Raw genomic sequence first — 16,748 nt, forward strand, 5'->3', positions numbered from 1 at the left:
CTTGCATGAAAATTTAGTGAGGAACGTGTAGGTGGTTTTTTAATGTCCATTGGATACCTTAAGTTATGCTAGGTCTCATTATTAAGCCCGCAGATTCAAAAAGCCCACGGAAGCCCGCAAGTTTGATGGGCTTTTATCCGGCCCGTTCCGCGAGAAAGCCCGCCAAAGCTCACTTTCATGGGTAGAGGACCGGGCTTAATTAGAGGTGTGAAACTCAGTTCGGTCCGTGGGTCCGGCCCATAAAAACCCGTCAATTAATAAAATATTATACATACATATTTTATTAAGTTTAAAATAAAACTATCGCATTATGAAGCAATTATAAGAAGGAAATTTCTCAGTATCGATCGACACCAGCTGATATCATCGGTATATATATTTAGTGACCATGTAAAAATTTCATCCAATTCAGATCTTGTTTGACTGTCGGAATTTCCGCTTTACCGAAAACACTACTGATATGTTCTAAGGGAAGACCTATTACAAAAATACGAACGCCGAAAGTTGTTTGTAAATCTGAAATTACCTAATTTTTTTACCTATCATGCACGGTCACACTGAGGAAACCTATTTAGCAAAGCCCCGGTCAATGGGGTTTCAATATGTCAAAATGTCTATTTTTTGCTGACCGTAGGTACAAACGGTCAAACCATGTCCAAAACGGACGAAATTTTTACGGAGTCCCTAAATATATATACCGAATCACATCTGCTAGTGTCGATCGACCATATTTCGAACTGAAGTTAGCGATCACCTAAGTGTCCACTAATGTATCATAACTTTTATATTAGATTTAGAATAAAACTATCGCATTATGAAGCGACTATAGGAAGGAAACTTCACGGGATCGATTGACATCGGCCGATGTGATTGGTATATATATTTAGTGACCCTATAAAAATTTCATCCAATTCGGACTTCGTTTAACCGTCAGAATTTTCGATAAATCAAAAACACCACTAATATGCCATAAGGGATGACCTATTACAAATATGACGAAACCCTAAACGCTGAAAGCCGTTTGGATATCTGAAATCACCTAATTTTTGTTACCTATCGTGTGTGGTCGCACTGAAGAAATCTATTTGCCAAAACCCCGATGAATGGGGTTTCAAAATGTCAAAACGCCTCTTTTTTAGTTGACCGTTCGTACGAACGGTTAAACCATGTCCAAAAGGGACGAAATATTTACGGGTTCCCTAAATATATATACCGATATCTACTGGTATCGATCGACCATATTTCGAACTGGAATTGTCGATCGCCGAAGTGTCCACTAATGTATCATAACCTTTATATTAGGTTTATAATAAAACTATCGCATTATGAAGCGACTATATGAAAGACACTTCTCGGAATCGATCGACACCATCCGATGTGATCGCTATATATAATTAGTGAACATTTTAAAATTTTATCCAATTTGGACCTCGTTTGACCATCGAAATTTTCGGTAAATCAAAAACAACATTAATATGCCCTAAGGGGAAACCCATTACCAAGATGCGAATGCGAAAACTGTTTACATATTTGAAATCACCTAATTTTTGTCACCGTCATGCGTGGTCACAACGAGGAAACTCATTTGACAAATACCCAGTCAATGGGGTTTTATTATGTGAAAACGCCTATTTTTTTGTTGACCGTAGGTACGGACGGTCAAACCATCTTCAAAAAGGATGAAATTTTTACATGGTCCTTAAATATATATATATTGATTACATCTATTGGTGTCAATCGACAATATTTCGAAACTATAATTTATTTGTGACTTTTTTTAGAATGTTTTTTAATAATTCTTTTATTGTTTCAAACCCTTAAATTAGAGTATTATGTTTTTTTTCTAATACAAGCCCGCAAGGCCCGGTCTGGCCCGGCCCGCAAAAGCCTGCATGGCTCGCTTTAAGTTGGCGGGCTTGGATCTTTGTAGTTGTGAAAATACTCTACCCAGCCCGTCACTTATTTAAATGTACCAAGGCCCGTTAACGGGCCCTAAGTTATGCTCACTAGAGACATGTTCAATTAGTGATAATCAATGTTTTAAATATCAAGAGTGTCCGGTAGTACGTTTCACTGAAGCCTTAAAAATATCTTGAACCCATGCGGAGAATAGGCTAAAATATTGAATAATAAAAAGGCATAAATGCCGATTTGCACCACAAATTTGGCTGAAATTGTCAATTTGCACCCCGAACTTGCATTTGAGTCAATTTACCTCGTAAACTTGGTAAAAATTGCCGATTTACACCCCAAACTTGTATTTGAGTCAATTTACTTCCTAAACTTGGTAAAAATTGCCGATTTGCACCCAATTCGTTAAATTTAACTGTTTCTATCCAATTTTGCGTCACATGTCATGCATTTAAGGGGTAGTATTGTCATTATATATTTATTCATATTGAATAATGAAATAAATTAATAAAATTACTTAAGAGGAACACTTGCTATAATGCTTGTTTTTTCGAAACATGTTATTGATTTATATATTTATTATTTTATGTGATATGGTATGTTAAAAGATATTAGAAAAAATATAAATAAATAAATACATTGAAAATTAAAAATAAATGTGTGTTCCGAGAGAATTACTATTCTACCATTGTGTGTGTCTTAGCCTTATTAGGATTCCTGTTAGAGATAGATTCGCATCTTTGTAATAGATTAGGACTCCGAATCCTACGGGATTGTGGTTATGTAATGCCTATATATTGGCCTCATTATCAATCAATAAACGGTTACGTTCTGTTCTATTACGTCGTTATTATTCTCGTTTTGTTCATCCTCCAACAATGTGTACATATAAAAATATATTTATACACAACACACTATATTTGAATGGGTGGGTATATTGAATATATAATTCAAAGTAGGGTTAAGTAGGTAGAAAAAAAGATGTAAATAAATAATTTGATTAACAAAATAATCCTCATTTTAAAGAATATTTTTATTTGTTTTTAAGAAAAATATAAATAGAACATGACAACATTACCCCTCATGTGCATGACATGTGACGCAAAATTGGATAAAACAGTTAAATTTAACGGATGTGGTGCAAATCGACAATTTTTACCAAATTTAGGAGGTAAATTGACTCAAATACAAGTTCGGGGTGTAAATCGGCAATTTTTACCAAGTTTAGGAGGTAAATTGACTCAAATGCAAGTTTAGGGTGCAAATCGGCATTTATGCCTAATAAAAATTAATGTCATAGATGGAAAGGTTATTGACCAATGCGAAGAAATGGGAAATATCACGGTTATGAGTCGAATTCGGGTTATGATCAATTTGGTTATGTTCACACAATATCTGCCCGAGTCCTAGCGCTCCTCGTCTAGATCTGCAAAACAAACCAGGTCAGAGGTCAAGACCGGTGGTGTGCTAGCCTATGATTCTCTGATACTTAAGTTAGCAAGTTTTAGGTTCTAAAGAAGAGTTAAGGACTTGGGGGAAAAGTTACATGTTTTGGAATACTTGGGCTAGTCTCATCAAATAGCCCGTGGGCTCTAGTCCTATCCAGTGGGGCCGCAGCTCGGCTCGACCTTTTTTCGAATAGGGTAGGGTAAGGGTCGAGCAAATGAAACCCAGCCCTACCCTCCGGCCTAGCCCTATTGAGCCTTATAAGGTCAAGCCCGGCCGGTCCTAAAAGTACGTCATATTCAGTCTTTTTAGAACCTTTTAATAATCAAGTTTTTAATATATTTCACATATTTTATATGCAATACACCTTATCATGTTTTGTAATTAATTTTATTAGCTTTATTTCTTCGATGTCGGTTTGTTGTGAGAAATAATAATTGATTTTAAGTGATTTATAGAGTTAATATATAAAGTAGCCTCATGACACACACTTCGTGTTTGTAATTTTGGTTTCTTTTTTCTAACATAAAATTGTGGAAAAAATAAAATAAAACTGATAGTGGGTAGTTATCTTTTCGACACATTGATAGTTATTATCCTTTTGGACTGAATTGTAGAATCGTGACTTTCTCATTTTTTCTCATTTTATTACTTCTATTGACCTTTATATATTACAATCTTATCCTTTTAACCATAGCCAGATAGATTTTAAAGTTTAATAAACCTTGGACAATTTGGGTAGTTCAAAAATTTAACCATCTCAGTTTCTTCTTGTTTTATTAATAGAAGATATAGCCAATTAAACTTACATTTATAAATGTAGAAAGTTGAATTTAATGTCTATATATATGCAAAATATAAATATATAGATAAAGAAAAGTTTTGTATTACATGTTTAAACAAATATAAACTAAATCATGAGGTAAATATAAACTAAATTATGAGGTAAAAATCATATTAAATTTTTTTATTAAATAAAATAAGGCCATGCTCGGCCTTTTTTGGCCTTATTTAGCCCTATCCAGATGGCCGGCCCGACCTGGCCTTTTAGCCCTATCGGAATAGGCCTTTAGGACGGGTAATGGTTTGTATATTAAAGCCTCAGCCCGACCCTACAATTGGTTGACCAAAGTAAAGCTAGGCTCGACCCTACCTAAGCACTAAAATTAGGGCTAGGGATGGCCCCAGCCCAGCCCACTAATATGTCATAAGGGAATACCCGTTACCAAAATGTGAACACTGAAAGTCGTTTGCATATATGAAATCACCTAATTTTTGACACCGATTGTGTGCGGTCGCACCAAGGAAACCCATTTGGCAAAGCCCCGGTCAATGATGATTTTAATATGTCAAAACGTCTCTTTTTTGTTGACCGTAGGTACTGATGGTCAAACAATATCCAAAACAGACGAAATTTTTACGGGTTCCCTAAATATATATATTGATCCCATCTGCTGGTGTCGATCGACCATATTTCGAACTGGAGTTATTGATCGCCAAAGCGTCCACTAAAGTATTATAACATTTATATTAGGTTTATAATAAAACTTTTCACATAATAAAACCTCATTGACCGGGGATTTGCCAAATCGGTTTTCTCGTTGTGACCACGCATGATCGGTGACTAAAATTAGGTGATTTCAAATATGTAAACAACTTTCCGCATTGGAATCTTAGTAATTGGTCCTCCCTTAGGACATATTAGTGTTGTTTTTAGTTTATTAGAATTCCGACGTCAAACGAGGTCCGAATTGGATGAAATTTAAAAATGATCATTAAATATATAGTCGTTTTATAATGCAATTCAAAATATGGTCGATCGACACCAGTAGATGTGATAGATATATATATTTAGGGAACTCGTAAAAATTTCGTCCGTTTTTGACATGGTTTGACCGAAGCGTTTTGACATATTGAAACCCCATTGATCGGGGCTTTGCCAAATATATTTCTTCAGTTCGACTGCGCACAATAAGTAACAAAAAATAGGTGATTTCAGATATGCAAACGGCTTTCGGCATTTGCATATCTGTAATAGGTCCTCCCTTAGGGCATATTAGTGGTGTTTTCGATTTACCGAAAATTCTGACGGTCAAACGAAGTCCAAATTAGATGAAAGTTTTACATAGTCACTAAATATATATACCAATCACATTGGCTGGTGTCGATTGATCCTGAGAAGTTTCTTTCATACAGTCGCTTCATGATGCGATACGCCGTTTTTTTGTTGATCGAAAATTTCGACGGTAAAACGAGGTCCGAATTGGATGAAATTTGCTCACGAAAACATCTCTATAGTAAAGTAGTCCGCGTATCTTTTTTACAAGGTCCCTCAATATATATATTGATCACATCTATTGGTGTCGATTGGCAATATTTCGAAACTATAATTTATTTGTGACTTTTTTTAAAATGTTTTCTAATAATTATTTTATTATTTCAAACCCTTAAATTAGAGTATTATATGTTTTTCTAATACAAAATCATAAGTCCCGACTTGTAAAAGCACGCAAGAATCTCTTTAAGTAGACGAGTTTAGATTTTCGTATTTATGAAAATATCAAGCATCTAATTTATTTAAATTTCTTAAAACCCGGCTGGTGGGCCTGGACCGGGCAGGGCCGAGACCTAGATAAAAGCACATAAGTGGATAGCCTTTTGACATTTTCGGACGGTGAAAAGCTAGACCACTGTTGATTAGTTGTGTGTACACGTGGGGGCGTTGTTATTAGAAATTTGAGCGGATGTAGGTTCGTACATGGGCTTATCCATAAAGGACAAAGCCACAGCAAAAACCAATCAAAGAGAAGAGAAGAGAAGAGAAGACAAGGAGTAGTAGAAAAAGAAGAAGAGGCCGTAAATGGCTCTTCTTTTGTGCTCTAATCACCTGGCGTTCAACGCCTTGCCCTCTCGTTCAGCACCGCTTACAATTTTCACCGCCACTAGTAAGCCCTTTCTCTCTTTCTGTTTCTCTTCGCATTGACTTGGTTAGAATGCGAATATATACTGAGAAATTGGAAAAATTGAGGACGGGCATTGTTGAATTTCATCCGCTCTCCCCAGTTTTACCGAGTTTCGCACAAGCGATGTTGGGAAAACCCATTTGCCTTCTGCTATCGTTTCTTGTTCGTTATCTACTCGCTTCTCTTGTAGATCATGCTCTATATATCCATAAACATTTGACATTGCCCCTTTTTTTTTGTCCTCTGCGTATTAGCAGCTGCTTCTGTTATCATTAAGGAAACAAAATGTCTAGCTCCCGTTGTTCCCCGCGTGTTTTGCTTTTCTATTGTTGAATCTTAATTTGTGCTCGATTCTCAGCTCATGTTCATGTGATGATATTTTAGTAGTTTTGTTTTTATTTTTATTTTTTGGGTTTTCAGCTTACAGGATGCAAATGAATCCCGTTATTGACCCACATCCGAAATCTTTCAATGGAGTTCGACTTCACATGCCTGTGGTTGTCAAAAGGTCGGTTTCACTAGTTGTGAAGGCTTCTTCTGATCCAATTGAGGGTACTGAGGCCCTTTCAGGTATCAAGGAAGAGGTGGTACCTGTTGATAAGCTTCCGTTGGAGTCGAAGCTGAAAAAAAGGCTGGAGGAAAAGACGAGGATGAAGCTGGCCAAGAAGATAAGACTTCGAAGGAAGAGACTTGTTCAGAAACGAAAACTCAGGAAGAAAGGGCGATGGCCTCCTTCAAAGATGAACAAGTTGAAGAATGTCTAACCTTTACTTAAAGGTTTCTTGCAGGTTTTAGTTTGACCCCTTTTACTACCATGTCATTTATTTTGTTGTTGTGATCAAATGTATCCTCATGTTAATGAACTTTTGTCTGTTTGAGTTTTAATGACACGTGTTCTTTGCGAATAGTGTGGTCCAATTTGATCGGAATGCTAATTAAGGATGACAGAACTTCTTGTGCTTTTTCAGGTAAGCTGTTACAAGAAATTTGGTTTATTTAGCCACTCCCATCTGGGAGTACTAACTGTTTTTGTCTAGGTCGCTACTTCAACATCTGAGCTTTATCAAACCAATATTTAAATCAGGTGCAGTCATTTTAACTGAAAATTTTGAACTGCTGATTGTATATACTTTAGGCAATGTGATCCTCCTGCTGATTGGAGATATATACGTAGATTGAACACAAAAATTAGAGAGTTAGGATAGCACATCATGATTCTAGTATTTACAGGCCAGCAGGATGAATGTGTAGCTTTTGATAGTTCTGCCACATAGCACTCACTTGCAGTCAGTTTTGACATGGGAAAGAACTCAACCCTGATAATGGTAGGAGATCTGGACAATCAATTGCACCCAGAGGAAGATAGATGAACTGTTGTACTCTGTAGCTGAGCTTAGAAGATGATTCATTTGTGTTGTGATACTCTGAACCCTACAGTACTAATCCATTAGGATGATATATGATATTTGTACCGCCATTTCAGGTCTAAACATAACTTGAACTTAAACCAGCAGTTTTGTCAATGGTAGGGGAAAATTGATTGATTGCTTTTAGGAGCTTTTGGCCATGCTCGAAGTTATGGATCACACAAGGCCGGTTGGATAATGAGGTTTCCTTTATCGGCTAGGGTAGAGGAGAGTGGCTGGAATCTTGGGGTACGAGTTTTAATGTTTACAGATCTAAGAAATGACCTCCAAAGAGGCTAGTAGCAGTGTTGAAACTTGAAACTTGAAAGACATGAAGATATGAATCTTGCTTTAATTGATTCAGGTTTCATGGTATAAAGAGATCAATGGTTTGCGGGAACTGTATATTAACTATACTGTGCACAAATCCGTGGCGTGGTACCAGATAATATAGCCTATCCTGGTGTTCATGTACAGCCGAACAGGGTCATCTTCTGGTTGGCTCATAAATTGTAATCCCAGAAAACTACACAACCTAACGTCTGGGTGCTATTTTTCTATGGAAGTTCTTACAACTCTGAGGTGATATCAACGGAAAACCATGGTAACCATGGTAAGACCTTCAGCCATGTTTTGTTAACCCAGAAATAACAAAATCTAGTCTTCATTTTATCAATAACTACTATACAGCCAACATACTTTCAGCAAAGGAGCATGGTGCACAGATATATGATGACACAAATTCCGGTCAGGAATGTTGCGATATCCAAAAATTTGAGATCACAATCACTGTTCAGTTCGGATTTCATGGGTAATTTTCACCAATATGGGCAGTTTTGCCCGCTTGTAACTAAAGAAACTGGTCTTAAGCTGAGAATTAAAGCAACAACAACGAGAAATGTCCAGCCTTCCAAATATACCAGCTGAAGTTGACCTGCAAACATCAATAAACCATATGTAAGTACTCCATACAAGTAACCGAATGAGAGTGTATTGTATAAGGAATTAGTGAGAGTTTTAAAGAAATCTATGAAATTTAAAAGTCTAGGTGTATTCAATTATGATTTTTAAAAGTCATTATGGAATCCATGAAAATCTGAGACTATTCAATCTGGGCTTTTAAAAATGAATAGAATTATGTAGGTATTCAAAATATCTTTCATACTTGTGGAATTATAAACTCATGGAATCTCACGGACTTTGTAGTGTTAATTATACACACCACAATCCAAAAATTGTCTAACGTCTAGACCAAATATTTTCATGGACTTTCTCATTGACTTTATCATTGTATTTAAAGACGTTCATTCTCCACAATTTTTCTTTATTTTCTTTTTGTCTTTTCTTTACCGATTTTTTTCCTACAACCTTACATGTTTATATCCATGTTTATTCATATGATCCCATGACTGTTTTTTTCTTCTTTATGTTATGTTCTTACCTTTTATATTTGCACTTATTAAAACCTCATTCTCATATGTGAACACATGTTCAATGCTAACAATAAAAACAATGACGATAAAAGTACGTAAGAAGAAACGAGAATAATAATCATATCAATGTGTCATGAACACCAACTTCTTTAGTTTGAAATTTTCTGAACAATTTATTTACTTCCATTTCTTTAGTACATATTTGTCGATAGATTAATTTTGAAGGTTTTTTTTTAAATTTTCTTAAATAATTGAGATTCTCTAATAACTTTGTATTTTTGTAATAAACACAACCAATAAATTTGCTTAGAGAAAAATTATTCCGTATAAAATTTTCTATGATGCATTAATTTCCGTCCAATAGCACCCATGAGGCATTAGAGAACCTATAGGGCCAACCTAGATACTTGGGATGCACTCGGGCACCCGGTGAATGAAGCGAATCATCACGGAACCATGGACTTGTAGTTTAGAGACATGGTATGCATATTATTCAATTACCATGCGTTATATTCATAGCAAAAAAAAAATTCAATTTTTTTACGAATACTGAGAAACTATGAGTCGATTAATATCAATTATCTGGATTTCACGAATCAATAAAAGTCTGTAGATATCAGCCTAAAGTCTGGTTGAAATCAATGGTTTTAATAATTCTATGTGAGTCTGTGAAGTTTCTATAGTCTGTCAATTAAAATAAGTCCACACAAATCTATATATAATAGTGTGGATCATAGTGTACATCCCCAATATTCATTGGGAGTTGATCTACACTTCTGAACCATGTTCTTGGAAGCTTTCCACTGAATCCATGCTCACGATAGAGGACATCAGTAATGCCTGGGCCTTCAGTTCCTGGCAACCATGCTGCCACCAGGGCATCAATTGATGAAACGTACGGTTCAATGACAACAGGTCTGCCAGAAACAATAATAACAATGCACTTGACAGCTCCACACACAGTGGTGATGGCCAGGATCCGCCATAGTTAAGTTCATGCTGTCTCCATCAGTCTCTGCATAAGGGTGCTCGCCAACAACCACAATGGCATATTTAAAGTTGTTGGACTTGACAAATTCACTATTAGGATTCTCAAGATAGACGACTTCTGTGCTTGAATCAACTGTTGATTTGATAGCACTGAGGATGGTAGTTCCTAGTTATGAAAAGGAAATCCATCACTATCATTTGTTAAAGCAATTTCCCAGATTTCAACATTTTAAATTTTAAAACTGTTTCAAGGTATTGGGACAGAATAAAGGACATGAGAACCAACCATCAACACATTGTACAGATACACATTGAGCCACCCATATATGTGTATACATACGCATATTGTGATCAATCTAATAAGCATGAAGGCAAAATGTATATATAAACATTCTACATACAACCTACCACTCCATTTCTGTATACTCAATTATGTCATTCAATAAAAGATGAAGGTACCACCGTACCACATATAGAGAAAGATACATATTAATCTAGCTATGAAAAGAGATCATACCCCTTGTATTGTTGTTGCCACTGAATCCTTGCCAAGCCATTGTCCATCCACCACACTGGTAACCCAGATTATCAGCATGACTACCAGCAACCAAGATTTTGGGCACTTACTTAGGAAGAGGTAGAACTGGATTGTTTCCATTTTTTCCATTCTTCAGGAGCACAAGTGACTTTCTGACAGCCTCCCTTGCTAAATCTCTATGAGCCTGTTATGGTAGCAATAGCCATTGATTCCATCATAGTATATACAATGTCCTAATAACTGTAATATACTTAAACAGGAAAGATCATGAAACTTAGGAAGTAGCTTTTCGCCATTGAACTCTGAACCTAATCATAACAGGACAAAGAATTTACTGAGAATGCGCATTCTATATTTGCAACTACAAAGCAAGCCAATAGCCATCATGAGATAAGATATAGGGAAGTTGACCTGGCTTCCAAGCTCATTCACTAGGCTGAGATCACTCATAAAGGGTTCTCAAAAAGACCCATGGTAAACTTGACAAGCAAAATCCTTCCAACAGCATCGTCAATACGATCCATTGGAATAGCATTGTTCTTGACCAGGTACGTGAGATCATTGATGAACTTTTTGTAGTTAACAGGAACCATGTGAGCTCAGAGTTTTAGAAACACATGCATTGAATACGGTGCAAAATATGTCATATTATCTCATTTAATTTCTGCCTGCGATATGATTCTCAAATAACCGACTAACCATGTCAATTCCAGCAAGAATTGAAGCTTCAACAGAGTATGTGTAGTTTGAGTGTGGTGGCGAGGTAATCCTGTCAATTCCCTCCCAGTCTGATATAACAAAACCCTGATTGTTCAGGCAAAAACAATGTTATCATAAGTCCTCAAATTAAATACAGCAGTATAGAGGTGTCATTACTTATATACAACAATAAAGATGTCCTTAAAGAGACCAATTACACATCAACAAGACAACAACAACTCAGGACAATACTAATAGTAGGTACATTAATTTAAATGTTCATCCCAGCTGGTTTTAATTATATATTATTAGTGAGTTATCAGAAAACAGAATGAATCAAAAATAAAATAAATTCAATATTTAAAGAACTGGAAACATCTCATTCAAATTCTGGTATCATGTTAGAGTTGAGAGTGTTACATCAAATCATGTTAAGTACATAAGAACACATTCATCATCAGACCTTCCCATGTTGTGGCCATATCTTTGTTGTGCACAATTACCAGAACTGCAATAAGTTTGGATTTCACCGGAACAATAGAAAAAGAAAGATCCTTACGGTAAACTTTAGGGTTTCTTTAAGGAAGCCAGTAACTAGCTAATGGTTTGCATGCATCTTTTCCCCATTCCAACTGGAGTAGGAGATCATCACTGTGGACACACCCTTGATAATGGAATCAGAATAAGCAGGCATGTGGATGCTAAGCAAATCATGTCGGTCGATGATGGTATTGTTCTCATTGATGCCCTTGATTGTCCCACCATCACCCACAAAATGCTTTGCACAAGCAGCGACCTTTTTACTAGAACATAATAAATTAATAGTTAATAAACAAATACATGAGGAATTACTAGAAAGTACAACATATATACACGACAGTTATATCAGAGTTTACTAAATATATACACGTGCATTTATAGAACCAGGTGACTGTCTTCCCTCTTGTTATATCTTTTATTGGCCGAATAAATGTTAATAGAGACCAACTATACACTGAAATCCATTAGCTATAAGAACAAGAAATATCCTTGACTGCACCGTATATTTGGTTGGTTTCCCACATATTGTGAGAGGTAGAAAATGAAATGACAATGGAAGAGTTTTTCTCATTATCTTACAATAACATAGTGTAAAAGCTATGTTTAAGGAGGAACTGATTCAGTTCGATGGTATTGAATCTACAACTATTAATATATTATATATCCATCTCTACCAGATAATGATTCTTAAGAATAATAAAAATAACAGTAATGGATCAGGAACCATGCTAATGTATATCAACTGTATGTGAAAAAAAAATCACACAACAGAGGAAGCGAGGAAATGATACATAAACAGAGAAAGAATTCTATTTTCTAAAACCATACTTTCCGCCAACATACGGTACTCCTTTCCGAGAATTAGCAGGAATATCTCCCTGTAGACCCGGGATAATTTCTGTCATTGCTTGCACGATTCTGTGATCCTCGCTGTAGCTTTCATAGCAGCGACCCCATCGTGGATCTCTACAGACCTAAATTTGAAGTTACAGGTGAACAATAAATAAGAAACTATAAAGCGCTGTATAAACAAGAACTCATTGAAACATAAGATGTATAGGAGTGTTTTATTTACCGCAATGCATGGAGCAAATGCATAAGGAATCCCTGTAGCTCGGACTTCAAGAGCAGTTGCTGCACCAATTCTTTTCGGCAGTTCAGGATCCCTGTATACTGCAATTATTAAATATAAAGCAGAAAAATACCAACCACATTGGGGGCTAGGCATGGTTAAAAGAAAGTTGCAGATGAATAAACATGATGAAAGTACGTGTATGTTGTGAATTTGTAGGCAAAAAGATTGAAACATCAACTTGCCTGGTAGCTCCAAGTCCAACATTATGCGGAAAAATTGTAGCATTGTAGACATTATTGTGTCCATGAACAGCATCAATGCCATAAATCATGGGAATTCCCAAACGGCTAGCAAGAGCTCCCTTCTGAAATCCATTAATCATTTTAACCCAGTCCTCCGCAGTGGCCTCTGGAAGAGGTGCACTGCCGCCGCCGCTCAACACACTCCCTGCACAAAAATCCATTGATCCAACTCGAGAGTAATGTACCATAAAGCAATGGGGGGAAATACCAAAGGGAAAAAAGAAATACCAATGAAGTAAGTTTTCATGGTGTCAAAATTAGCAACACTTCTATCAATCTGAACCATCTGACCGATCTTCTCTTCGAGAGTCATTCTGGAAAGAAGGTCCGCGACTCGAACGGCGGCCGGTTGGTCTGGATCTTTGTACTTGATGTACTCCGCATTCACATTCGCCATGGCCACCCACCACCAAAGCAGAAACACAGCTAGCAGCGGTAATGAAACCCTAGCCATTCTGCGCCCACCTCCAAGCTTCTCTTTGACTCTGAAGAGAGAGAGAGAGAGAGTCAGTTACACACAGTTGGGAACTCCGTCACAATGTAACGCGAATCGAAGAGAGAAGCTCAAACAGAAAAGAAACCTATCTCGCATCAACAATTTGGCTAAAACCAAGAAAAAAAACGAGGAGAAGAAAGGAGCATTGTAATCTGAGAGAGAGTGAGAGAGAGAGAGAGAGAGGCGCGCTTACACAGTAGGAGAAGAAAAGCGGGTTGGAGGAGAAGAATAAGGAGGAGGAGGAGGAGAAGAAGAAGGTGGAGGAGGAGGTTTTGGTTGTGTGAGTGCTTTGCTTTACTTGCAGCGAGAGGCAGAGGCAGAGTGAGGAAGGCGGTTTCTGTTTTCTCGACTGATTGCTTTCAACTTTATTTTACGAGTTAAAAAAGTATAAAACGAAGAAGAAAAGGAAAACGGAAAAAGAAAATATGGAAAAGACGTGGTTGGGTAGTGCGGGCACGCATTACGTGCTCTACGTAACGTGTGGCAATCTTCCCTCGGTTGTGATGCACGTGATTTTATACTTTTGTAGTATTTAATTTTAAGTTTAAAATGCAATATTTTTATGTAATTTTGTTTACTACGAATGATAATTTGGAAGAAAAAAATATAATCAGTGTTTTCACGTAATTGTCATTATACCTAAGTCTGAGAGTAAAATTACAGAGGGACAAATTTGGAAGTTCGTAATTTAGTAGTATTTAGGATGTTGGCTTTATAGTAGTAGAGATTTTATTTTTCAAAAAAATTTCATTTTAATATATTAATTTAGATCTATTTCTCAAATATATGTTTATTAATAATAAATATCTTAATTTATTAAATTAGAGATTAGGTTTTTTTAGGTCCGAAAAGCTTTTTTTATTTCTCTATTTCAACACTATTTCAATTAAAAAATTAAATTTATTATATGACAAATCTCAAACATGTGTCTTTGTTAATTTATTAATTAAAAACCAGACAACCACACATAAATCATTTTTATTTTTAAATCGAAGATCATTACAACTTACAAATTACTGGAAAAAAAATTAAAAGGTAAAGTTTTAGTAGTCGTTGGCAATTATCTACAAAGTGATACAAGAAAATGTGAAGATAGAACCTTCACAATGGTATGTAAGATCGAATAACTAACTTAATAATCACATTCATGCTCGTATACCATTAGTCATTGTGAAAAGCAGAGGCTCGCACCTCAATTAATGGAAAAAAATAAATAACAAACTACTCAAAAGTATCAGATAACAATTTAGTTTGCAAAGAACTCACTACTTAATTTGATAAAGCAAATAAGGACAAAATTTACAAATAATGGCCAAATGATGGCAAGTTGCCACATGTCATAAAATAATTTACTTTTAAACCCTTTTTTACCCATAGTGTTTTATACTTTTATCAATAGAGAGGTTATTTGCTACTGTCGATGATATAAACTAACTGCTACTATCGACTATAAAAACTAACTATTACTGTCGAGTTAAAAACTAGCTGCTATTGTCGACTTAAAAGATACATGATACTGTCGACTTGGAAGGTACATGCTACTGTCGACTATGAATCTAAGTGCTACTATCGATTATAAATCTAACTGTTACTGTCGACTTCGAAGATACCTGCTACTTTCGACTTTGAAGGTACCTGCTATTGTCGACTATAAATCTAGCTACTACTATCGACTGAGAAACTAACTGCTACTTGTTCAGGGAGAATTACTATTCTACCCTTGTGTGTGTCTTAGCCTAATAGGTTTCATGTTAGAAGATAGATTAGCATCTCCGTAATAGAGTATGACTCCAAATCCTGCATCACTACTGTGGTTTTTGGTGAGCACAATTCGAAATTTTAAAATTTCTCAAAACATATGCAATATGGTACTTAAAAGAAAGCCCATGACATAAGGAATTGCCGGTGGTTTGGCCGGAAAACTTAAATTTGTCTAGAAAAAAAAACTAAAAAAATGAGGAGAGAGAAATTTGTTAGATCTATGAGTGACATTTGATAATTTTTACGAAAATAAAGGTATTTTGGATATTTTTGTATTGATTAATTAATCAGATTTATTTTACTTATTCTTTAGGATTAGGCTTATGTCATAATTTGTATAAGAAATATGAAAAGTTGTTGTAGGGGAATTACTCTCCATAATCTTCCGTGTATCTTGTCCTAATTAGTATATGTTAGTCTAGTTAAGGAATGATATATAATCCATGTATCTACATGATACTCAATGTAATGCCTATACTCCTTATCAATGAATAAAGATGATACTTCTGCTTATAGAGACATTGAGTGCATAGCTAAATGAAAGCTATTAATGGATTTAGTTTTAATCAATTGTGACTATGATGACGAGATAATCACACATAGAATCAAGAGCGGTTTAGGTGCTCCAGTTTAAATGCCTTACGACATCATGATTCTAGTCACATGCTTTTATGCATCAAGAGAGCAATTGAACCTATGAAATGGTTTTTGTCATAGTAGTTGTCTACGTTGATGAATTCACAACGATACCATATATAAAAATTGGTGAGACGATAAGCTACTTGAAGACAATCCTTGTGCCAACATTATTTATCACTTACAAACTCATTGTGAAAAAGTTCTTATGTATCGCTTCTAATGATGTAGCGCATCTCATGAGTCGAAATAATATGAATTGTATTTTTTCACGATACTATGATTCAGAATAATGAATCGATGACTCGTTTAGGCTATTCTTTTGAGCAAAGATGTTTTACGGATCAATAATATTCCTTCAAAGTAATGGAGATGTAATATATGCGTTAACAAATGCATAAGCCTCCTCTATGATTCTTCATTGACTATGCTCAATCTCCAAGCCTATTCTTTAGCAAAATTTAGGAGTGACATACACCCTCCAACGCTAAAGAGAATGAGACATAATATGGAAGCCGAAATTGGCTTATCATGATTCACTTTGAGGATAAA

General features: G+C 35.8%; 2 protein-coding genes across 4 annotated transcripts; one reads left to right on the plus strand and one right to left on the minus strand.

The window, feature by feature from the left end:
• Window positions 1-6,152: 6,152 nt before the first annotated feature.
• LOC126803219 (50S ribosomal protein 5, chloroplastic) lies at window positions 6,153-7,752 on the plus strand. 3 transcript variants are annotated; one of them, XM_050530998.1, is made up of 3 exons: window positions 6,153-6,302; window positions 6,741-7,108; window positions 7,289-7,752. In XM_050530998.1, exons 1-2 carry the CDS (start codon window positions 6,218-6,220, stop codon window positions 7,082-7,084), a joined length of 429 nt encoding a protein of 142 aa, XP_050386955.1. In that variant the 5' UTR covers window positions 6,153-6,217; the 3' UTR covers window positions 7,085-7,108; window positions 7,289-7,752. The 3 variants fall into 3 exon arrangements, with proteins under 3 accessions (XP_050386955.1, XP_050386954.1, XP_050386953.1); XM_050530997.1 differs by lacking the exon at window positions 7,289-7,752 and adding an exon at window positions 7,229-7,280; XM_050530996.1 differs by lacking the exon at window positions 7,289-7,752 and having other exon boundaries at window positions 6,741-7,280.
• Window positions 7,753-9,688: 1,936 nt separating this feature from the next.
• Window positions 9,689-13,782, minus strand: LOC126803222 (uncharacterized). The gene is given in 11 exon segments (XM_050531000.1): window positions 9,689-10,130; window positions 10,132-10,315; window positions 10,667-10,871; window positions 11,099-11,134; window positions 11,137-11,285; window positions 11,383-11,491; window positions 11,946-12,189; window positions 12,755-12,900; window positions 13,002-13,092; window positions 13,244-13,448; window positions 13,532-13,782. Coding segments are annotated over 11 exon segments (1,854 nt in total). The 5' UTR covers window positions 13,758-13,782; the 3' UTR covers window positions 9,689-9,871.
• Between the last annotated feature and the right edge of the window lie 2,966 nt (window positions 13,783-16,748).

The sequence above is a fragment of the Argentina anserina genome, chromosome 7 (genome assembly GCF_933775445.1).
Source record: "Argentina anserina chromosome 7, drPotAnse1.1, whole genome shotgun sequence".
Taxonomy (NCBI): Eukaryota; Viridiplantae; Streptophyta; class Magnoliopsida; order Rosales; family Rosaceae; genus Argentina; species Argentina anserina.